This window comes from Xenia sp. Carnegie-2017, unplaced genomic scaffold, assembly GCF_021976095.1.
Source record: "Xenia sp. Carnegie-2017 unplaced genomic scaffold, XeniaSp_v1 HiC_scaffold_2, whole genome shotgun sequence".
NCBI classification, from domain to species: Eukaryota; Metazoa; Cnidaria; class Anthozoa; order Malacalcyonacea; family Xeniidae; genus Xenia; species Xenia sp. Carnegie-2017.
The window spans coordinates 4,589,035-4,614,133 of NW_025813482.1; the positions used below are offsets into that span (position 1 = coordinate 4,589,035).

Below are 25,099 nucleotides of genomic sequence, written 5' to 3' on the forward strand. Positions count from 1 at the left end.
CAAAACTACATACAACTGTATTGTCATAAATATAAACAATTTTAACTCAATTACGTAAAAGGCAAAAACATGAATAGCAAGGTCAAGCTAAACACTGCACCTTAACCTCTACTTCAACATACGTGAGCAAAATGCTTTGTAATCATAAAGTTTGACAAAAAAGATGAGGTTTACTGGTTTACCATTATATAGTGTGCCCAATTACATTGCCATAGAAACGAGTGTCATTGTAGACGATGCGAACGAGTGAACATCAATATTCAAAAAAATTTAAATTTTGGCGGTACGACCACTGACAAAAATTGTTAGAAACCTATAATTTTTTACAATGAACGACTTTTTAGAGCAGTAAGTACCAAAATCTACTCGTATCTTAATAATATAACATGAATTTTCATGTAAAAATATGAAATTTTACGCAAACTGTTCTCTGTGACATTGGATTAAAGCTGGGTGCTATTGTTTCTACTAATAACTGCTATCTCTTTAGAAACTTGTGTCATCATGAAGTGACGATTAAATGTATTGAAGATGTTTCTATGGATGACAATAAAGTTGATGGAAATGTGTCTACAGCCGGAGATTCTATTCAGATAAACAAAATTCACCAAGTGAAGGTATTCGTATGTAAACTATTCACCAAATATACACTGACAATATTTATTATGAAATGTATTACAGAATTAAAACTTTACAACAAAGGTCTTTGGTGTAGGCTACATGGAAAGCACTCCAGTGGGAATGTTTTGAACTACAGATTAATTCCAGTGATTAATTGTAAATGTAGATTTTCATTTAGATCATGAAACACAATTATTATTACATGCTTTTTTTGTAAAATTATTTAGTCTCATATCAGCAATCTTAAATGTGCATGGTCGCTGTCTGAAGCTGCATTATGGTTCAGTAATAGCATGAAGGATGGTTTTTCTGATAATGCTGAAGAAAATTGGCTGGATTGTGATGATCAAGCTAAGGAGCATGGTATTAGTTTTAATAATATATATTTTGTTGTTAAGCTTTCAAGATTTTGTATCTTACCAATGAAATATTCATTTGTTGTTTTTAAGATTTAATTAAAAAAGAAAGGAAAGAAGCCGAACAACTTAAGAATAATATAGAATTGGTTGAGCATGAATTGGAAGAAGAAAGCAAAAATATACAATTTGGTATCTTATTTATTTTGTTCATAACAGAACTGCCAGTGGCACAGCTATCCTGCAGATTTTCCAATTATTTAACAATTTTACAGTCACCTAAATTATTTGCACTGGAGGAGAAAAAGTCAAGCTTTCTACACTATATCAGCATGAAAGTTTTGTTGCAATACGTAATTCTTACATCATGTGTTATAATGTAGTAAATGAGCAAGCAGAGGAAAAGAAACAACGAAATCAGGAACGTCTTTCTATTGTTAAAAATAAGGTAAATCATAAATATGGATTTCTCTGTGACAAGAATTCACTTTTGTATTTTATGACCAAGACAAATTTTCCAAAATTATTATGTTTCCTTACCAAGTACAATGGGCCTTGAGGCAATATGTTAAATATCACTCTATGTCCTTTATTTCAAGATGGAAAGGCTGGAAAAATTGCGCGAAAAAAAGGCACAATTACAGAAAGAAAAAGAAAATTATCTTTGTGTGAGTAATGTTATCACCAAATTTTGATTTGTGGTTGCATGCTTTTCAATAAACAATTTTTTTCATAACATTGTATTGATGGCTCTTTTAAAAACACTCTGTTGGATTTTTATATTTATAATCGGAATTAATATGTTTTGTTTTTGTTTTCTGATGTTTTTTTGTTTCTCTTTTAGAAAATGCAGTTGCAGCCAAGTGACTCAACTGATGTAAAAGCAACTTTAACAGAAAAAGTGGTTAGAAAATTGTCATATAATACAAACATGGCTAAGAAAGATTTTCGTTGTTTATAAAAACACAGTTGGACTATATATCCAAAAAGTCAGCTATACAAGGTGTATCAAAAAAACTGAAGAGATAGGAAAACGTCGCTTGAGTTATCAGCGTGCAAGATCTGCAAAAACCTTTGATGGCATAAGTAGTTTGACCACCAATGGTTCATATGACATCAAAATTTTTGCAAGTATTAACCATTTTTACAGTGAGAATTGTTTTACCTAGAAGTACTTTTGAAATAGCTTGCACAAAAATAACAAAGCTTAAAAGCAATTGGAACACATATGTTTAAAATATGACACATATTGTTCAAGCTTACAAACTTCAATGAAATTTGGCCAAACTATACACCAACACTAGGTATCCAAATTGCAGATTATTTGCGTTTTCCCTTTTTAAATTCCATTTTCTTAAAATCTTCATCAATTATTCATATTTGGAGTAATTTAAGCTCAAATTTACAAATAATTGATGAGGATTATAACGATGGCATTAAAAAACGAAAACTTCAAAATAATTCGCAATTTCAAAGCTACGCGTTCACGTACGCATAAGCCAAATTTCCTAAAACTTTGTCAGCTTGAACAACATTTGCCATATTTTAACCCTATGTGTTCAAATTGTTTCTTCACTGCATCATTTTCGTGCGCAAACTACTTCAATTCTCATTTTCAAAATTGTTATTTTTTCCGACAATTTTACCGTCAGACAAACCATTGGAAGTTTAACTACCTATTTCCACTTTACGCGCTCTGATGACTCTCGTGCACCCCCTCTGCTCCACTTCTACCCCAGGCCAGGAGGGTGCGCACCCCCTGCACCCTTTTCTAAATTCATCCCTGATGCACCTTGTATAAATCCAATTCATCAAGATGTTTTTAAAGTTGAACTAGAAAATCAAAGGTGTTACTTTTCCGTCTCCTGTTTTTCACAAAACATTTCAACTTGCATGATACGAAATGTCACATTTCTAGCTATGTTTAAACCATTTTTGTGCATATGTAAGATACATGTGAGAATTGTGAACTTTAGGAGAGGGTAAACATGGCTGTTGATCAATGCTTAGCTGCAGTGGAAAACCTCATGCAAACTAACACCCTGCTTCATCCGGAATATGAAAAGACTGAAAGTAAAATGAGAGAATTGGAGGAAAAGTTTAATTATTTTAAATCTGTTAACTCATCGGATCAACAAAAAAGGTATTCTCAATATTTACCTACGTGCAGGAAACCAGCATTGCGCATATATACGCTCATGTATCTTGTTGATAGTTTTTTGTATATTAGTGCGAAATTGAAAATTCGAACGTGGTTTGTAGGATTGGTTTATTGAAGAACAATTGGGAGGCTTATTCAGTTTATTTCGTGGGATAATAAAAAAATGTTGGCTTCAGTAGCAAAAGATCTTTATAGATTTATTTTACAGTATTTATGGTATGAGTATATAACAAATTAACAATATGGACAGGAAAGAATTCGTTTATCGTACTGTATCATCCTTTGGTATTCGAGTGATTAATGTTGGTGACACTTGGCTAGAATATGAAATCTCGGATGTCAACGAAAACGATCTTCCCATGTCAACTATGTCGTTTACGGTTCATTTTTCTAAAGATAGGACAAGCGTAGATCGTATTACGGTGAGATGACGTTTTTTCATTGCATTCTTCTACTGTTTATCATCCTCTCAGTGTAATTACGTTTTCGATGCATGCATTCTTCTCCTTATAACGGCAATAAGTCATGTTTAATTGCCAAATATAGAAATGTGGAAAATTAGCATCTATAACTGGGTTCTTTCTTTTATTGCTTTTTCAAGGACAAAAAGACTAAACATTTTGTGTGAAAACTGAATTTGCTTTAAGTTGAATAAAGTACCCACATAACTGCGTTGACGTTAAGGCACATAAAAAAAACACCTAAAGTTTTTTAAAATTACACACGTTTTATCATTCATTTGCCATGCTTATGTTGAAAAGTATTTGTTAAAAACTTGTCATTAGAGTAAATGTTCGTCAATTAAGATAAAAGATGTTTACTGTGATTGCACAGGCTTATGCAAACCTAGGACACATTTGGAAGAACTCGGGAGCAGATCAGTGCAAGCCTGAGACCGATGGTCGAGGGTTGAACCTGCTCGTGAATGCACGATCAATTTTTTTGTGTAATTTTTACTATAGTCGAACAGTCCAACATCTTTCATGCAAGATCTCATTAATAATGTGAACACAATTGATGAACTGAAAGCTTTCAATTTTGAAGTTCAGAAACGACTTCATAACCGAGTTATGTTATCAAAAGAAATACTATCTCTACAAGAAAAGTAAGAAGACTCAATGATTAATCTATAGTACGTAGTTTATGTGGAATTATGGAACATTTTTTAATATTGCGATGGTATAAATATAATTACCCTAAGCAACAACAAAAATTTTAAAAAATTAAGTTTCTCGTTGGTATAAATACACGAGGCACTCTGAGCTCCTCCGTGCACTTCAACATCAACCTTGCTTACATTTTTAAGTAGCTCTAACAGACTTATAACTTTGAACACGACATTTCTGTCAGGAAGTTATTTACATCAAAAAATTACACTAATAACAAATTGAAAAACATATTATAACTTGTCTGCATCTTTAGTATCTATAAATTTTGCAATAGCTATACATACACCTTTAAAACAACTTTCATGTGAAGGTGTGAGGCTCATGTTCATGATATTGTCTTTATAGTTTTGCAATTGATTGGGATGAAGATCACCAGAAAGTCAAAGTTATGTTTGGCAGAGCTGGTCAAGTAATTTGTACGTTACATATCGACGGCGAATATCCCACTAATGGATATATCAGGGTAGAAGAGATACGTGGTGCAGATGCTACTGTAATATTTATGGATCATGTGGTACGTATGGAGGATATTTCAATGAGAGGACTTACAATATTTTCACTTGAATTGTATTTATAAATTAGCTAAATCGATATGGTCGATAAGTTTATTGTCAATCAACGTTCTGCATGATCACGAAGTTTGCACTTTAACGTGATTGACTTAAAAATGCATCTAAAATTTGTAGCAATATTGACATGTTAATGGATATAACATGTATGAATTGCACGGTGCCTGAGAAAGAAGAATTCTAATTTCAAAAAAATTGAACCTTATATTGACATGTTAATGGATATAATATGTATGAATTGCACTGTGCCTGAGAAAGCTGAATTCTAATTTCAAAAAAATTGAACCTTATACATTCCGTTTTCCACCTATTAAGGTTACCAGCGAACTGAAAACACTTTCTAGTTGGATCAACTACCTAAATGTGAAGTATGGAAATATGTAAAAACACAATCATACTGAACACATGGAATGGTGTATATATTTGATGGAGTAAATGGTATTCATTTTGTTATATTATTCTGCTGCATGACATGCAACAAAAACCCCCCAAAAATCTCGTTATCTGCTTGACAACAGAAAATTTTGAACCAAATTGCAAATTTGCAATAAGTTTAATGGTCAACGGTCAAAGTTGTATTTCAAACGTGCAGTTTCAATTCTGCATAAAAATAAAATCTATTACAATATTTACAATATATTACAATAGTTTTTGCGCTATATTAATTACTAATTTTTCATTGAGATTTTGTTTGTTATTTAAACCGTCAAAGATTACCACAAAACATTCCTAAATGATATTGAACAGTTTCTCTTCACTCATGTAAAATGGTTTATAAGTTTCACATCTACCTCGCTTGTTAGTCGTTACTTATTTTAGTAGACACCATGCTTATTGATGGCTTGTTTTCCAAAACACTTCTTTTATGAAGAGCAATAAGTTGAAGCGAATTAACTAACCTATGTTAATGTTTGTGGATGAAGATCGTCCAGGTTAGTAGAGTCCTGAGAACGACTGTAGTTGTTGATGTTGACTGACGTTTCGAAAACCTTAGCGGTAGTCATCTTCAGAGTCAAATTATCCTCAGCTTATCTTGACTCTCAACAACAGTCAACATCAACAACACCAGTCCTTCTCAGGACTCTACTAACCTGGAAGATCTTCATCCACAAACATGTAACAACACTCCCGGGTTTAAACCATTTACTTCAACCTACGTTAAGTTCGACAATTCATGTCAAACTCGTGATTTCATTACCTCCTGCTGAATATTAGAAGAGATAGTGTTGTAGCAACGAGAAGTAACATCATACTACTTGTTTGAGTGCTGGATTTTCCTCCGCCTCCTAGCTTATTCTCTGACAATAATGGCGTTTGTAGTTTAACGGCACGGAATGAAGAGAGGATCTCGTCCGATGTAAAGATTGGACTTTCTGTATTAATTAATGTTTCTATTTTTTCAGCTTCTTTCATACAAACTAAAAACTGAAGATAAACCGATATGAATAAAAAATTTTCAACTAGTATGTCACCAAATCCTCAACTATACTTTAGTTCATTGTTCAAATGCTTGATATTTACCTGTAAAGTGGTTGGTTTGTCAGTAATTGTCGTGATGAGAAGAACAAAATTACGATAAGTGTTGTAGAAACCAAATACATCACATTCGCTCTAAAGAAAATAAATTCTAAAATGCACATATCGAAATGCACATGCATGGTCAAGATCCAACTAATACGTTTTCTGTAATTTTCCAAAAAGACACTTGTCCGGCGTTCGCTCGGGGCTACTTGAGAACAGTGTTTCTAAATATGTGTCAATAGTGACACACACGAGTGAAACGATCGAAGAAAGATTTTGAGACTCGCAACCGTACAGAAAAATCTGTATTTCTTACTCATGCATACGTTCGGTAGACTGGGTGATAACCTGGGTTCATAAGTTACAGTCCATTGGCACTCTTACGTCACACCAGACTTAGCTACGCCACTCTAGTCTTACGTCACACCAGACTTCACAGTACGTGCTACAGTTAGAAGCAATAAATATATTTTCTCTCTAACCATTGAAATGTGTCTGCGTACTCTTGCCACAACATCATCTTGTGTGATTGGCTGAGATTTATCTCTAACGAGTCTGTTTGTTTTGGCGATCTCGTCTTCATCGAATAAAATAGTCATCTGTGTTGCTAACAAAATTCAATACTTCGGTTGTGGTTTTGAACTAGTAGTGTCTATTTACAGGGAAATATCATATATTCACATTATATTTGATAAATTAGGTAATTTTTCCCCACTTACCACAAACTTCACAGCAAGCACCTGGGGGCGTAATACCCTCACAGTTTGAGGGATTTAACATAGGACATTTAATATCAGCACATCTTACCGACCGTTCATCTATATAAGTAGAGTAGCCACTTGTGAACTGTGTTCATCAAGAAATTTTTAGTGAATAAAATACTAGAGTTGATTAAGTAACTGGTACTTCCCAAGAACTTACTGTTAAATTTCCCAACAGTTCTACAAGGTCCTTCATAATCCAGCAGCATCTTTGCATATTTCAATGCACAAACACTGCTATAAGTTTGACCATCGACACCACAAACTTTCAGAACACCAGGGGCGCAGGATGACTAAAATTATGAAGTATAACACAACTGTAAAGCTACGTAAATCAAAAAATAACATATTCCATGCAATTTATTACGGAACTCAAAAAGAATGAAAATGAATTATTGAAACAAGTTTATTGATTCCACGAAATATAATATGTTGATTCCACGAAATTTGCAAGAGACCGGGCATTTTATTTCTTAACTTCAGAGAAAATAAAATAAAAATGTTTTCATTTCACCATGCGTACACTGGAGAGTAACATCGTAAATTTATTTTATTGTTCTTGCACAACGTTCTACGCAAAATTTTCTTTAAAATGCTTGAAGGGTGTACACAGCTTAGAGCGAAGCCTGTATTTTACATTTTTGTATTCAACAACAATACTGATTTAGAGCTTCTTTGACTGCTACATTCAAAAATTCATCAACTCACATTACAATCTCCCTGGTATGCAATTTCTTTTCCAGCTTGTAGCACCGCGTGCTTATTTAAATACTGGTTGTTCTCCGTATCACAATACGGCTGCATCGAAGAAGTGTTGTTCGTACTTCTTTTAACTAAATATAATTTAATAATCATCGCCAATGGTCCACAAGCTGTCACATTAAGTAAATAACGAACATTTTGTTAGATCGTTCAAAAAGCATCATTCCTTGAATTACTAAAACTATGGGATTTTTGATAGCTTACACTTGAAAGAAAAGGTGGATACGTTCTTTACTTTACTTATAACAAAATGGATTTAAATTCATAAAAAATTACAATCGCATACCGAACAAACAATCAAAAACACACTTACTGCAAAGAAACTGAGGACAACTGGAAAGGATGTCAACGCAAACTTTTCTACTGATAACACAACTGTAAAAGAATTAAAACATTTACAATGGTAGATACCGAAATTTAAGTGTCACAAAAATACAACTAAATCATAAGCACAACTCACATTTCATCATCTTTACAAGGAGAAATATTGCACGAATTTCGTGTCGAACATTGACCACTTTTAAGCTGATATTTTTTCAAACGCGAACACCTAAAGGCACAAAAATAACCCTTCACATGTTTATCATTCCATCAAATACACGAATAGTTTTAAACATACCTGGCAAAACATGGATTACGATAAGTTTTACCATTAGTTCCACAAACTGCGTTATATACATCGTCACATTGATGACAAGGAAGGTCTAAAATGCGGCGAGATCAATATTCAATCGTACATTACTGTTGTACAATGTTTATTTTTAGAAATGAATGCTTAACTCGAGTATCGTACCATTAAGAGTGTTGTTGTAATACGGCAGATGATTTCTACGCAATCGATCTAAAAAATATTTAAGCATGTGTAGCTCAGAGGACACATTAGGACTACGTCGAAACCTTTATGTTCTAAAAATTCTAATTTCAATCCAGAGCATGCCGTGTCTCGGGCCACGTACAAAGCAGTTACTTTTCTTTTCTTCAGCAGAAGGGGGTTGCTCGACGCTGGATTAGTTAATCTTCGGTTTAATTTAACCCATAATTCTTAATACGGCTACAGTTCTTAGCACCACTTTTATATGCCGAAAATACTTTGAGCCTAAAAACCACTGGCTAAAACGCGAAAATTCCCATCGTGCAAAGTTGTTCTTTAAGCACACAAATAAAATAATCAACCAATGTAATCAACCCTGGAACAACCCTTGAGCCAAACAAAACTTACTCGTGACATCAGCAGACGAACATTGAGATTGGGAACAGATAATTTCACCATCAAAGCAAACGCAAAAATTACAATTGACGGAAAACTTTTCCTGATGCAAATAGGTATCTACGACAAAAAGAAGTAAAATCATGAATTGCGAAAATCCTTAAAATCTACGAGCAAGTAAATAGGAACGGTGTCATTTTCATGACTTACTATTGGTTAATTTTAGGTAACATGATTTCTTGCTTACGCAGCTTGGTAATCTTGGGCATGCAGAGAATTTTCCTTTTTCACAACGGCAAATCTTAAAGCATCCTTGAGACTTTGATTGGTGTATAAGTGGTAGCTGGAAATCATGGTAAGTAAGATAAGCCGACTAAACACGCCTTAAGATGCAGGTAATACTTGCTGATTTTAAAATATCTCACCCGAGCAAAGTCTCCGTTCTTTATAATGGCCTTAGACTGATGATCGATTGGACAACCTTCATTAGTAAAAAAAATAATGAGGCTACATACATGTGCCATTGGTCAATGTACACAGCACCGGTACTACACAATATATTCTAAAGATGAGACAATGAAAAAACCGGGGCTGAAAATTGAAAAATATAACAGCTTATATCAAATCCGCATGCAAACATGTATGTTTCGTTAGATATCCTGTTCTTCTCACTAAAATGTATTGAGACTTCCCTACAACGATAAGCGCCATAAGTTACCTGGTGAACATTTATGTGACGACAAACTCTGCATTTCTGTAGAACGACGATTTACTTCACAAACATTGTTTCGACAAGGATTAGGATAACACGGACGGGTCACTAAAATGAGTAGACTGATAATCATTTTAAGAATTTATAATTAATCAAAAATTATAACCAATAATTGTTGGAATCGTACAAAATTAGGACAACTAATCAAAATATCTAGAGTATGGAAATGTTATAATTCGTACATCCACATAAATTGACAGTATAATTTGCAACAAACAGACAAAACAATCGCTGTATACCTTCGTCAGCCTGATTTTGATAAAGACTAGGTTCTAGAAAGAAAAGGAGTTGAAAAGTCAACCTTCTTTACATGAACGATCAAAAGTTGACAAAAAAATCACCACAATTTTCAATCACATGCAGAATGGACAAAAAATCACCACAATTTTCAATCACATACAGAATTGACAAAAAATCACCACAATTTTCAATCACATACAGAATTGACAAAAAATCACCACAATTTTCAATCACATACAGAATTGACAAAAAATCACCACAATTTTCAATCACATACAGAATTGACAAAAAATCACCACAATTTTCAATCACATACAGAATTGACAAAAAAATCACAACAATTTTCAATCACATTACAGAAAGAACTGCTTCTATGTTAACTTTAACTTCTACATTACCGTTGCCAGAAATGAACGATGTTAAATAGCGCATGACAATGTCATATTAAACAGTATAAATTACATCTTTACTTGGTATTACAAATATTCGAAGAATGACTCACTCATGAAGTCTTCCAAAGGTATACATGATGATTGGTTGTCCGGGGATAGTTTTTTACAAATCATCTCTACAGTTCTAACACCAAGTTTTTCTTTCGCTGCACATTCATTCAGAACTTTTAAACAATCATGTCTGGAAATCAATTTAAAACACGTGATCAAGACATGCTATACATGCTGATAAGGTCTGACTGACTTCATTAAGTGAGTTGAAAGCCCAAGTTGAAAGCTGAATAAAGTGAACAGATGTTAAGTCGAAATCTTTCATTTCATTAACTTTTCAACTTGCTTCATGTAAGTAGTCAGGCCCTTAAAACACGATAGGGAAGAATACACACGAAGCGCTGCATGGCCACTAGCCATAAAAAATTGACAGGCAAAGGTATAACGCATGGCGAAATTATCATATTTGCTAAACTTGACGATGAAATTTAACTAAAGAATTCTGCCCTGATTTGTGAAAAGATTTAAACGGGCGACTATTTTAAGAATTTTTGTAATAAATAATACTAATATTGGAATTTCACCTATTGATACCCTCTATAACAAACCAAAGGCTAACCCCTAACCTTTCTAAGATATTTTTACATGGCGAATAATGAAAAATTAAGGGCGCCATTTGTGACTGACAGTAGGCCGCTTATTCCGTAATCAAGGCCATCAGGAATGGTATCTGTATTTTCGGAATTTAAATCTTGATCTAATATTGAATACTCTACTGCAGAGTTGACGGAAAATTGTACCAAATATGCAACACTTACTGAACTCTAAGCACATGATATGATACAACATTAATTGTTTAAAATATGAAAATGTATACATGTATTACCTGCATATTGAAGATGTGTGAGATTTAGCATGGCAAGGTTGTATATGCAGCGTACACGCAATTACCTAAAAACAAAATTTCCACGTTAACATGTACATGCATATGAGATAAGATAAACTAAAAATGGCAACTAAGCCTACAAAGAATTCAACTTTCTTTGCACTAAACCGAAGATACGTAACTACGGCTAAAATTTTCCGATACCCAAAGGATATTGTGATAGTGGTTTTCTACATAATACTTATTTAATTTTCATCCCAATGCGATGAGCAAAGAAATATCTTTGTTCCAGTATCAGTTATCTGTTCATTACACTAGTCATGGATATATTCTGCGTCATGGATGTGTTGCTTGAGATTTTATTACTCAAAAAAAAATTCGAATTTTAACGGTTTCTTCCACATTAATGGTGCTTGTTCTTCTCTTCCACGCAATTCCTTCTTAGCACCTCCTGCATTCGAACTCAAGCATGAAATTTATAAACGCTCCATCCGATTCTACTGTTTCAGGAAGTGCTTGGGATAATTTGTGACCAATAAGGATCAATTCAGCAGCAATGACATGCTGCAAAGCGTCAAGTGTGTAGAGTAGTGTTATTTAATTTAATTGCTCTCTTATGTATCTAAATTTTGGACTAAGGGAAGAGATACCAAATTTGAAAGTCATGGTATTGACATAGATGCTTTGAAAAAAAGAAATTTTAGACTCTTTTTAACTGACACACAGTATGCTGATAAGCTTGTTCTACTTTCAATAAAACAGGCGACTAAAATTTTCTCAGCAATTTTACAACCTGGGACAAACACACATACATACTGTAATGCATATTTCGTACCTTCCAAAAAGGCAAACATTTGCTGATGTTTTTCACTGGAATTATGTCCATAGAATGGATCTCTACACTTTGTTTTTTCACCCAATTTTCATAATCAGATTTAGCAGCATTATCTTTCTCAATTCTACAACTCCTGAATAATTCGGTGTGCCTAAAAATTATCAATTAAAGTTATCAACAACTTATAAATAATCTAAGAATTTTATTTACAAAAATTCTTCTTGAATAAAGCAAATAAGTTTACAATGACAATAAAACATGTCATGAGTGTTATATAAGAAACACCTGTAGTTGAAATTTGTGCAAAAACCAAGGCCATGACATCCAATGTGACAAGGTTGAGAAACTACAGAAAATAAAGGATTGAAAATCAGAATTATGTTAGAATGTAAACAAATTTATGGCTTCTTACCATCAGCAATACATGTCATCATTGAATTCTAAAATTAAAAATTCCACAGTAAGAACATTCACAAACAGAAAAAAATATTATATTTACAATATACAAACCTCTTTTGGTTCATATGCACATTTCCTCCTGAACTGGTTGTTATTATCAATTGGTTCATCAGTAAAGGCTTTTATGCACAAATTAAAGCATTCCTCTGTTTTGGCATTCAAACAACAATGTAACCTCACATCCACTTTACGTTCCTCTAAAATAGTAAATATAATGAAGCTATACACATCAATATTACTTGGGGGGGGGGTGATTATAGACTAAATCTCCTCCCATAAAAAAGGGGGGGTGGAAATTGTATACAATGAGTTGGTTTTCAATTTGACTAAATCTCCTCCCACAAAAAAACCAAATTGTGAACTTTGCATACTTTGTTGAATTTTGATGAGCAAAAACACATTTTCTTGTTTACACATTGGGAAAAATTGTCTCAAGATTTGCAAATAGAACAAGTATGTTAGCTATCTCCTATTTGAGAGCTTTCTCCTCTCTTTGGTTAAACTATTGTAATTTTTTTTAAGTTGTATGTTTTAATAATTCATTCTTTCCTGCGATTGGATAATTGTATACATTTCATACCTTGGCTTGGTTTGTTGGTGTTTGGCGAACCTATGTATGTAAGACACCAAATCAATTTGAATGCATATACCTACACATGTGTCATAAATCAAACAATAATTTCTATTTTATACATACTGGTGTGAATAAGAAAGCATTTCCATATTGGGTTCTAAAATAAAAACAAATGACATGCCATATATACATACATACATAATATATCATTCAAATCTATTACTAATGCGATGTAGCAGTAGTATACATAAAACATCGTATTGTTATTATAATACAAATAATTTCAATTGGCATGCTAGTAATAATTTCAATGTATAACTTTTTTGCACATGGTATGAAAAAATGATAAACAATTCCTTATATTTTAGCCAAAACAATGAGGAAATTGCAAACAACACACTGTTAATTAACACATTGCGGTAAACAAACACCTATGGAAAACTTACATGAAATGGCAACTTGCAAACTTTCCCAAACATAGAAATTCTTTCCTTGATAGAGCTTTGAGATGCCATTATCTATAGGAATTAAGCTTAATTCTTTAATTATTAATGTAATATTTACATATTGCATGAATTAAGAATGACTTTGTGTTTCACATAATAAGCCATCATCAGGCAAATTCATGCACTCAATCTGCCCTCACAGCAAAGAATGTACAAATGAAATAACTCACTTCTCTACAAACTTTCTGACAATACAAGTTGTTTTGCAAAGTCTGACAACATTTGTGGTCTACAAATATGTTGTAAAAACATGAAGATTAATCTTAGCCGGTCATTACATTTTTTGGATGGGATATAAAAATAGAAAAACAGACTAAAAAACATGGAAAGGTTATGATTTACCAGTGACTTCAGTTGTCAATGTTAGATTGCTAACACAATTATAAACATGGTTATGTTTCCATCCACAAGACTTTTGTAGTTTCATTAACTTGTGTCGACTAGGATGTTTGTGTGATGCAAAAACCTAAAAATATGTTAGTAGAATGTAATGTTTAGTGAAAAACTCTTTTACATGTGAGTTTTGAAGTCTTATGCAATATTCACCAAACTAGTAGACTGGTTGATTGAAATTAATATTTACATTGCACAAAAAAACTTACCCTCTTGCATGCCCTTTCACAACTTTTCTTTGTAGCAACACAACACTTTTTGCTAGCTAAGTGCAAAAAGATACATACGTTGAAGCCAATTGTTTACTGACAAACTTTGGTGTGCTATCTCGAAAAATCACATAAACACTATGCTACAAATAGTAAAATACCATGATTTCTTTCAACACAACGAAGAAGAGATTCCTAGATGACAAAAAAATGAACATGAAAAGTAGAATAAAAAGAAGTACCGTAAATGATCCAATAAATGCCAACTATCAAAGAAATGCTTTGTATTAAACATACCCCTGGTGTAGCATGAGTTTGTATTAGACACCTCTCTCTGGGAGAAGCATCCATCTAATGGAACCTTTGTGTAATAGATGCCTTGTCTTTAATAGACACCTTGTCTTTAAAAGATGCCTTGTCTTCAGTATATGTCTTGTCTCCAGTAGATGTCTTGTCTCTAATATATGTCTTGTCTTTAGTAGATGTCTTGCCTCTAGTAGATGTATTGTCTCTAGTAGATGGCTTGTCTCTAGTAGATGTATTGTCTCTAGTAGATGGCTTGTCTCTAGTAGATGTCTTGTCTCTAATAGATGTCTTGTCTCTAGTAGATGGCTTGTCTCTAGTAGATGGCTTGTCTCTAATAGATGTCTTGTCTCTAATAGATGTCTTGTCTCTAATAGATGTCTTGTCTCTACTAGATGTCTTGTCTCTAATAAATGCAATGTCTCTAATATATGGCTTGTCTCAAATAAACACCCTCATCTACACTATTACCAGTACTATTCCAATAACATCATTATGGTGACTTGTTCATTGGAATAAGAAACCTTATATTCAGTCTTAGTTTCATTTCATTTGTTTAAACTAAGATAATAAAATTGATAACGCCTCTCTATTAAATGCCGCTCACCTATTTAACGCTTACCTATTTAACACCCCCTAGAATTAATTAAAGGTTACAAGCATTTATTAGATCAATCGCAGTAATAAGCAGTGCAAAATATTTGTAATAGCATTTTGCTTTCATTCACAAGCATAATAGCCACTAAGCAACACTTCATTTTTTTCTCAATTCAAGGTATGATAAAAACTTTTTAGTTAAAAAATATATATATTAAATTGTGGTAAATGGCTACTTTTAGGTCTTTTGTTGTAAACATTAATCTTGAGCAGTACACTACATTTGTATGACAGTGTTCTCACAAGGAGCAATAGGGCAAAAAGTTATGGAGCAAGGAAACAAGTAGCTTGTTATCAATTTTATCTAAATTGCCATGAAAACCCAGCACTCAATAATAAAACAAAATTTTACAAACCTCATAATCTTCTTCGCAGGTTTTCCTAATATTATCTAGGTTTGTACTTGTGAAACAGGACTGTCTACAGGATGCACCAATTGCAAGGAGACAGCAACTTCTTCCATCTCCTTTTAATAAATTGGGATGCGTGTAGAGTTCAAATCCTACAAAATATGAAAATGGCAAAAAAATGTTCAAAATGTGATGAGAAAAGTACAAAATGGAGCCACAAAGATGTAAAGTAAACTAACACCATATTTATCACATTAACACCTTAAGCATACATAGCATCAAAACATAACATCAAAACATCAACTAATTCAACAGACATCATTGGAAAAGTTCTCTGGTAATTTTACTTGGCTGCCTATGACAGTGCTTATATTTATATATTAACAAATTAAAATGGATGAAAAAATCATATTTTTGATCAATCTTGTCTTTATCAATCATCAGCTAAATCAGATATAAAACTTCAAAAATTCTTGAGGATCAGGAATTAAAGCTTTTTAGGTGTAAATAGGAAATGACATACAGGATATAACATAGACAAAATCCCTTGAAATATGTACACCTTAGAAACATCAAAGTTAAATCCCTCAGATAAAGTAATTTGCTATAAATTGCAAAGGCACTGATTCATTCTTAAAACAGCATGTCATTCACAGTTCATTTAAGAGATTTTTAACTGCGGCACAGCACGAGGCTTGACTCCAACTAAGGCATTGTCTGAAATATACTTCATACAAGGCAATAATTAGTCATTTAAGAATGCTTGTAACTTTTCCTAATGATAAATATCATGAGACTAATGACACTTGTAGAGGAGAAAGAAATAAACCAGGCGTTATCGAGATAAGTTATTCAGTACTTTTGCAAAACCGCCGAAGCCAGCATATTATTTTTTTACACATCTGTCTATACAAAGAGCGCACGTTGCAAATTACGAAGTCAACCGATGCACAATAGTAAAATGAATTGAGTAGGAATATAGGAATTAGAAGTAATGCGCCATAAATATCTGCACTTAAGATGAACAAACAGAAAAAAACTCATGAACCCGCGCTCAAAATCAGCCTATTAATTCCAATGCAAACTGAAGCCGCGTGTAGCAGCCGGCATCTAAACAAAAGTCCTAAATATTCATAGATATATCTACAGTTGCGAACGACCAAGGCAACGACACTGTTACTAAATGCAAAGTCGAAATAAACAATGCAAACTTTCAAAACTTTAACACCTTGATCTAGATGATCTTGTACTAAAATGATTTTTACGAAATAATGTATGAAGCAATTAAATCACCATTAAAGTTCACCAAACATTTAACCCACACAACATATAATGATCAAATAAACGTTTACAGTCTTTCCAATTGCTTCCCCATCAGACATGTACAGTGTAGGCCTATTTTTAAAATGACACAATAACACTAAATCAAGTAACGTTTACTTGCTAAAATCATGAAACAAAAGCCGAAATTGGGTTAAACACATGCGAGTCACGCCAGCATCATGATTAACACGTTTCATTGTTGGAACATTTGAAGTTTTAAGACAAATATCGTGAAATCTCCAACATTTGTAATATCGCTTAAAAGATCAGATGATTTTCTCGTGTATAATTGACCCATTATTTTCTGCTAATATGTTGTTTGTAAAACGTTTGGCGTAACAGCGCCAGGGCCGGCCCGTCACAGCATGCTATTATGGAACAAGACTATACCTTTAATGGATGAGTTTAAACACTGCCACAGAGAAATCTGCAAAATTATGAAATGACAATCATTGTAAAACGTCAATATCAAACAATGCACAGCTGAAACTGAGCTAATATAGAAAACACTGATTGTATAATTTTTATATACTTACCAGATGTGAAGGGCACGACTTGGGTAAACTTAGAGCAAGCTCTAGCTTCTTTCCAGAATTGCGTTCATTCCATGCCTAAACCATTAAAAGCAAAGCATAATCACAACGCAGTGTTTACAGTCAGAAATACTAAATCTTTTCTCGACTATTCTATAAGAGGGCAGTCTAAAGTCAACAAGCGCCATTATCAGCGAAATGGAAACATGAAGCAATTTATGTACACCAATTTGTGCACATTTTTTACAACTACTTCATTAATTTAAAGAAGTAATTTTAAAGCTAAATTGCGTAGGTAATGAATTCGGAACAATTTCAAGAAGATATACAAAAAAATGATAACACATATCACAAAGATTACGATAAAGTTGAGTCACAAACCTTCTTGCAGGCTCGCCGACAGTCTCGAAATCGCCCAATATTTTCGCAACATTTGGGATTGTAAGGTTTTCCTATTTAATATGAAAGAATAATGGGATGACAATGTTTGCGGGTAACACAAAACTAGGAGGGACGAACATAATATAAGTAATAAAATACACAATAGAAGAAACCACAATGCTACCGGAAACAACTGCGAATTCTAACAAACTTGACGACTCAAATAAGCTTACAGTTTGATATAAATGAAACGGTAAACTTCCCATTTCTATACCGATAATATTTTGAATACACAATTATCGTTGTTAATATTCCTTAATTTCGGCTCGTTTCAAAGAGAATTCAGAGGTGAACAACCAAAATATATCCTTATTGACGCGTGAAATAGGAAATACAACATAGACAAACACGAGAATAAACTTAATATTAGTGGCAGCTATTATAACTGTAAAAGGACTTTTATGTCAACTTAACTTACCTCTGGAGCTCCCAAGAACGACGAAAGTACAGAACACGATTACTGACAACGTGCACATGACGAACGTTTGCAAGATTTTAAGGGGATTATTGTTAGCCCCATGATATTAAACTACTTCAAGTGGCCATACACCGTATCATGGCCTAATGTCTGAAAAATATTTCAGCTTACTCACCAATCAGAATTAAGGCCTATTAGCTAGAATAACGATGATTGGCTGGTCACTTTGGTGCTAATTATACATTTTTGACGGCTGTCTTTATTTTGAAAAGCCAAAAAACTTTAAGCCTCGTACTTTGCTTTAACTTGACAGCTCGCTATGACAGATAACATACCGCGGAACATTATTTGTTTATCATAGTCTACCGCAGTTAGCACTTTGTCATGATGTTACAGGGAATAGGTTTTATTTCTATCGTTTTACAGTTATTTTGTACAATGGATATGACTAACTTGTTATAGATAAGTCTTCGATTTATAGATCAATATGTTATACAAAAGCTATTTCTTGTGAAAAAATGAACAGTGCTGCGCATTAGACAAACAGAACGCAGCAACTATTTTGAGAGTAAGTCGACACCACTGATAAGACGCTAAAATTTTTCGAACAATAAATAATTACTTAAGGCTTTTAAGTAAAAGAGTGAGCTTTCAAGGCATCAAGTTACAATTATTTGCATTTTGAACGATCACTGCGGCATTTAGCCCAAGATTTAGGGATTTCGTCTTAGAGATAACGAGGGATATTTAAATGCAGACAAATTACTCAATAATAGAATTTTGTGAATTTTTAGTGTCTAGAAGAAACCTAACTCTTTATTTACACATGAGTTCAAATTTAAATTTTCAAATTAGTAAGACACTGACCCTCGCAGAAAATTGACAACAAAAAAGCTGAGTATGCATGCAGGATCTATGTTGTGAGATGCCCCAGTACTGAACTGCACTTTGTACACCATGAAATGCTGAAATGGTACTGCCATATTTGTGTCAACGAATCAAAATCAAAATAGTGATAATGAATGTGACTGCAAAACAGGAAACAGGAGCCAATAATCAATCTATAAATATGCATTAAGCAAAATATGGTTCGCCGATAGATCAGTAGAGTCAATCAATCAAAATAACATGTCTTACTCACTGCACGCTTTCAAACGAATTCGGCCAAAAAATTAACTGCTAAGAGATGAAAAAAATTTTTAATCAAAAGAAGCTGACGGCTTTTGATAACCAAAAAATCAATGGGGCTCTATGCAGAGCGCGATCTATGTGTATTTTTAGAAGAATATTTCTTGCTAAAACGTACATAAAAAAATCTTAAATGATTTCAAGCAAGACGTACAATATTTCCTGCAAGTGGAAGCGGCAAGCTAAAACAATGTATTACTGATCGTGTATGAAATGTGAATTAATACTTGGGGCACACCTGCCAACTATAAAAGATAAAAAATATCTTAAATTTTTTCCCCTATTAAACTGAAATTTTTTGAGAAAAACGATAAGACTCTGGTCACTCCGTCAACAGCAGGAGAGCAAAGAGCTTATAGTCTACGCCGTAATTACCTTTATTTCAACGCAGGGACATTGGTCTTACTATAGGTTGCAGTTATTTTATTGTCCATAGTGAGAAAAAATGTAGATACAATCATATAAAGACAAAATGAATAAATGTGCTATACGTAACTGCAATATCTGGTTACTCTGGTACACTTAGCTACATTTTAAACATACTTACCCACTTGACTCGTATAAGGTCTCGCCGGTTTGAAATTCAAATTTTTAAGTTGATATTAGTTGATATTACATCCAGACTTGGAAAATTTTGCAACAAGTATACTGGAAGTTTTGTAGGCAGAAAACCTGTTGATGACATCCTTCAGTGTTCAAGTTTAAATAACTTGAAAATTTGCCCATAATTTGCTTTTTAATGATCTTACAAGGCTTAACCAGTACCCTTCAAAGCCACGTACGTTTTTGGTGAAGCCCGATGCATGTTCGATTCAAAAATTAAGAAGCAATTATTCGTATTGACATATATTTACGGCGAGTTACAAATATTCGCTTTAGCATAAATTTGTCAAATAAAAAAGAAAGACTAAAAAGGCAAAAAGTAAATTAAAAGATTTGTAGAGATATGCACATTGACATAGATAATGAATAGCGATCGAAGTTTTTTACATACATTCACTTGAATGTAAAAATTCCTGCATCTTATGAATATAGATTCACTAGCAAGCTATAAATTTTCTTCGTAATTTTTTTCAGCTTATTTTATAACCAAGTCTTTCTCTCATTTATTCTTAGAAAAATTTCAAAATATTCTACATATAGAAATATTTATATATGTGTGTGCATATATGTGAATATATCATGCTTTCTATTGTCTGAAATTTTCATTAATCCATCATTTACATAAAATTGAGAGAAAAAACCGCATTTATTTACAGTGATCGTAATTACTTTTGAAACTAATCCGTGTAATCATGTTCAATAATAATATAGCATCTCAATGATGGTTGGAATTCCTTTAAGCACTTTCATCCGTAACAGATAATCCATATATGCTTCTGACTTCATTGTCATCACTTTCTATAAGAAGCGCTTGAGAGAAGTCGTACTCTGTGTTGTGCGACCTTTTATTTCTTGTCGCTTTTCACATCGACACTATTTAAAAAAAATTTTTGTGTTTATGTTTTCCTGAACTGGTAAATAAGCGAGATTTGCACGTTTAATAGCAATGCTGCAAGACAATCGGATAGCTTGATCGATTGACGATCAACGGCCACATCAGTTAGTCGCTTGATCTGTACGAAGAGTGACAAAACTATGTTCAGGACTTCTGTCACCCCATCAGACTCCTGATGGCTATTTAATTGGTAACGATCAACGAATGTATGATTAGTCTAGTTAGGATGATCAATTGATCATCCTGAACTGGCGAGTTACAGCAAACGTTCTTGGCCAATGGGCGATGGGGAAGTTGTCCGCCGGCCTTTCTTCCCATACACATTTTATTCTGGTCGACAGAAGAAATTTCATCAGCTTGCTTCTTAAATTTTCCTTTTAAATTCGATTAAAATCACATTTATTTACGAGGGCAAGTTTTCCCAGAGTACAGACGACAGTCCTCTTGTTTTACGTTTACTTCATGTCATCAAAACATAAATAATCTTTTGCCTTCTTGTTTAAAATTGCGAAACTCAATTCTGCTACAAAATGTACGAGTTTAGTGGTAACAAAAAGTTAGAAACTCGTTTTTCCCAATAACATTTGTAACTTCGACGGCAACTTTCTCTAAACTAACTTATGAAAACCGGTGATATTAGCTATCACAAAGCAACTTATTCATGGTTTTCATCTTTTTTTGTTCAGACGATTCATGCAAAAAAGGTACAATTTGACACGTACATTTTACCAAACAAAATGCGTCAATATAAACACGTACCTTTGTAGAAAATCTTAAAATAAAAAAAAAAGTACTATAACTTACAAAAAACTCCATCAGATTTTTCAATAAACTTTACAATTTTTGGTTATTTTGTATGCTCTACAGAAATCCAAAAGCAAAACCCATGTAGAAAAAACAGAAAATGCTATAATAATTATAAAGATACAGATAATGAAAAATAGAGTGTTTAATTTATACTCCACAATATTCTGCTGTTGTTTTCATTAAGTTTACATTCACATGCATATTTATCAATGACGTCATCAGCACAATAATTGCGTGAAGAGGGTGGTATTATTCATACCTGCATGTTCCTTTTCATGAATTAAGTTCCTTTGAAATCAGTTGTTTTCAGTTAGGAATTATAACATGCATGTATAAATTACTCTCCTCCCCCCCCCTATTGAGCTGGATACTTTATTCACTTACTACGACTCGCGCTGTTTAATCTTCCCTAACTTGTTATTTTGAGCAATGAATTTGTCATTATGACTGCCAAACCTCATTCTGATAATTGTAGCGATTAAAATGGCGAGGAGCAAGAGCGTGAAGAGAGATTAGTACCAATATGATTCACATTTGCACTTCAAATACACTCAAGTTATCTGAAACCACCACCAGGTATAATTTCACTTGGTGCGTGGGGGAAAATGGCTGTTACGTGTCTCTGAAACGTTGCTGAAAAGATAAAAAATTTTCGTGTTCGTGATGATTATAATTTTATAAACAATAGTAAATCATGACAAGTACACCAGTGTTTAGTTGTGAATTGTAGTATATAGGAGGATGCATCTGTTAATAAGTAATTGATCACGTTGGACTTATTTTTCATCCCACACATTCTCGAGTTTAGCAGCGTATGGGTACGACCGTTTGGTCAAAGCTGTACAAGACTAAACTGTTATAGCAGTATCTAACCTGCATGCCAAATGCCAAGGTCATACAGCTGGTGATGAAAGTGAAAAGCTTAAATATTATCCGTTACTTTAGCCGTTCAAAGATTTAATAAAAAAATCCGAGAAGAAGCAATGTTAATGTTGGTCCTCAAATTTAAGTTTCACAATCACTTTCACTATCTAATTTACTATGGATTAGTCTGAAGGCTGAGCTTGCCATAGCCATCCATTTGGGTGAGGCCCTGTCAACTTGATTCCCCTTCTTGACAACAATGTTGTTATAAATGGTCTCAAAACTGAACTTTTTATCTACATGTCTGCCGCTGATGATGTTGAGGTGCTATCACTGAACAAAAGAGTTAAATAGTTGTATGATCACAACAATGAGCTTTCTCGTTGGGCTACAGCGACAAAAAGTCTTGTTATTTCAAACCATTAACCGCTGCAGTTAAGACATTCGCGCAACTCAAATCATGTTTTAATAAGGAACAGCAAAGCGTCCAGTTGTGGACTACTTGCTACCTTATAAAATCTTGCTGAATACTAATATTCTTTTGTTATATTTAAAGCCACGTTAATTTTACATTATTTTCTTTGCTTTTTTCTGAAAAAGCCCAAGCATATTTTTAAACAAAAAGAGCATCTCAATGTCCCAGTGAATGATCTCAGTTGCAAGTTTCTTGATTTATGGTTCATTTCACTGAGTATCTTATGAACGAGATTAGTAAATTTAGAAATGAACTACCTCTAAAACCTGCGATGCAACTTTGAAATTTTTGTTTCACCCAAATGGTGAAAGCCCGCTTGTTTGTGGTTATGCAAATGCAATCTTTGTAAAGAAATCATTCGAACATTTGACGTTTTTTTACTCTATTAATGACGTCATTAGTAGTGGGCTGTAAATTATACAGAAGAACTTCGATTAAGAAGAAAAACTAATTGACCCATAGTCATATGAGCCAATATAAACTGTAGGGTCACGCAGGGTTCGTTATTGACTGAAAATAAAACCTCCTAGATTCCGGCTAATAAAACATAAAGGACAAAATTCACTGAAATAGTTTACGTTTCGCATAATAGGATTTGATTAGATCCAATGAAATATTTTCAAATATTTTGTTGAGTTTGATTAGCAATCCAGCGTTAAGCAAAAAGAAATTTTTATAGCTCAATTTCCACAGACTTCAATAAATTTAAAATTGTTTTGAAATATATAGGCGAATGAGCTGTTGTAACTTATAACAAAATTTAGCTCAATGCTGAACTGTACGTCATGATTTTCTAATTTCTCCTTCCCACACACGGCCAATACTAATTATGTTTTGTTTACATTTTTATTCACAAGTGCATAGTGGCGTCAAGGCATTCTCTGCATAACGCCAATCTTTGATTTTCTTACGATAAGTGGGTATGATGATCTGGATCTAGGACTGCATTAACAATTGAATCTCCTCAAAATTTGAAATAGTAATGACTGACATGAAGGCGAGATACATAAAATATTAAAAATTCGGGTTTATTACGGTATCTTTGTAAATAGATTCAATTATACATACACGAGCCTATGTACGCTAATAAATTCAACCTCATATGACAGGTCGCACGTTTGAAACTTTTTAGAATTTCAAATTAAGATATTATTTCTGAACGTGAGGTCTGACATGCTTTTGTACCGATAGAATTTTGGTCGTAGGAGATACGTCATAAAATTATTCTTTACAAATGCGTGGAGTCCTATAATTTTGTATCATTTCTTGTGAGACTTCGTTCAGTACTGTTCACACAGAAAAGAAATACAAGATTAAAAATGTCATTCATAAGATTCATGATAAAGAATAAAGAGGCAAGTAGCCGAAGTAAGAACTAAATAACTAAGAGTCATGAATTAAATTCATACAATCGTTGGAAACAAATGAGTCTGAGTTAAAAGTTGTATGTATATACTACACGGTCGTAAGGTTAATAGCTAATAACTGCAACATCATTAAAAACATAAGACATATTAAGAATACTATATAAGGGTAGGAAATGTGGTATCGTATATTGCAAGAATGATGATAATAGGCTTTAGATTTCTTGATTTCTCCAATTTCTATTTTAGCCCATTTATAATAGTATTTATGTCATATATGAAAACAAATGGTTGTTTTTTAATGCGATGATTTATGTGTCGTGGGCTTTAGTTTTCAAAAATTCATTTTTGATTGATAGCTTTAAGCGAAATGATCCAATTTAGCCTGCCATAAATTATCGTTTATACTTATCTCGGAAAGTGAAACGATGGGC

At 33.3% G+C, this 25,099-nt stretch overlaps 2 protein-coding genes across 2 annotated transcripts; one reads left to right on the plus strand and one right to left on the minus strand.

Moving 5' to 3' along the window:
* Window positions 1-252: 252 nt before the first annotated feature.
* Window positions 253-5,515, plus strand: LOC124440017. Its single transcript, XM_046990341.1, has 12 exons — window positions 253-348; window positions 491-617; window positions 849-984; window positions 1,071-1,169; window positions 1,361-1,425; window positions 1,577-1,645; window positions 1,822-1,881; window positions 2,954-3,120; window positions 3,389-3,560; window positions 4,101-4,243; window positions 4,653-4,821; window positions 5,192-5,515. The coding sequence occupies exons 1-12, from the start codon at window positions 329-331 to the stop codon at window positions 5,258-5,260; spliced, it is 1,296 nt and encodes a 431-aa protein (XP_046846297.1). The 5' UTR covers window positions 253-328; the 3' UTR covers window positions 5,261-5,515.
* On the minus strand, window positions 5,411-18,647 carry LOC124440016 (reversion-inducing cysteine-rich protein with Kazal motifs-like). The gene is made up of 33 exons (XM_046990340.1): window positions 18,470-18,647; window positions 17,992-18,062; window positions 17,614-17,688; window positions 17,468-17,504; window positions 15,761-15,906; window positions 14,606-14,639; window positions 14,445-14,500; window positions 14,185-14,308; window positions 14,013-14,071; window positions 13,783-13,854; window positions 13,460-13,493; window positions 13,343-13,372; window positions 12,814-12,959; window positions 12,716-12,743; window positions 12,589-12,649; window positions 12,304-12,454; window positions 11,469-11,533; window positions 10,642-10,772; window positions 10,139-10,171; window positions 9,846-9,947; window positions 9,553-9,608; window positions 9,338-9,470; window positions 9,140-9,247; window positions 8,714-8,761; window positions 8,540-8,624; window positions 8,381-8,470; window positions 8,234-8,295; window positions 7,867-7,991; window positions 7,319-7,451; window positions 7,117-7,215; window positions 6,880-7,004; window positions 6,398-6,487; window positions 5,411-6,301 (listed from the first exon to the last, which is right to left on the minus strand). The coding sequence occupies exons 1-33, from the start codon at window positions 18,525-18,527 to the stop codon at window positions 6,071-6,073; spliced, it is 2,898 nt and encodes a 965-aa protein (XP_046846296.1). The 5' UTR covers window positions 18,528-18,647; the 3' UTR covers window positions 5,411-6,070.
* Window positions 18,648-25,099: the final 6,452 nt, after the last annotated feature.

Coding starts and splice junctions, on each gene's coding strand:
- LOC124440017 (XM_046990341.1), top strand. CDS start 329: ATGAACGACTTTTTAGAGCA. Junction 1,646..1,821: donor AAAAAGAAAATTATCTTTGT/GTGAGTAATGTT, acceptor TTTCTCTTTTAG/AAAATGCAGTTGCAGCCAAG. Junction 4,822..5,191: donor TAATATTTATGGATCATGTG/GTACGTATGGAG, acceptor CCACCTATTAAG/GTTACCAGCGAACTGAAAAC.
- LOC124440016 (XM_046990340.1), bottom strand. CDS start 18,527: ATGTGCACGTTGTCAGTAATCGTGTTCTGTACTTTCGTCGTTCTTGGG. Junction 9,609..9,845: donor GTCACATAAATGTTCACCAG/GTAACTTATGGC, acceptor TTACTAATGAAG/GTTGTCCAATCGATCATCAG. Junction 8,296..8,380: donor CCTTGTAAAGATGATGAAAT/GTGAGTTGTGCT, acceptor ATTCTTTTACAG/TTGTGTTATCAGTAGAAAAG.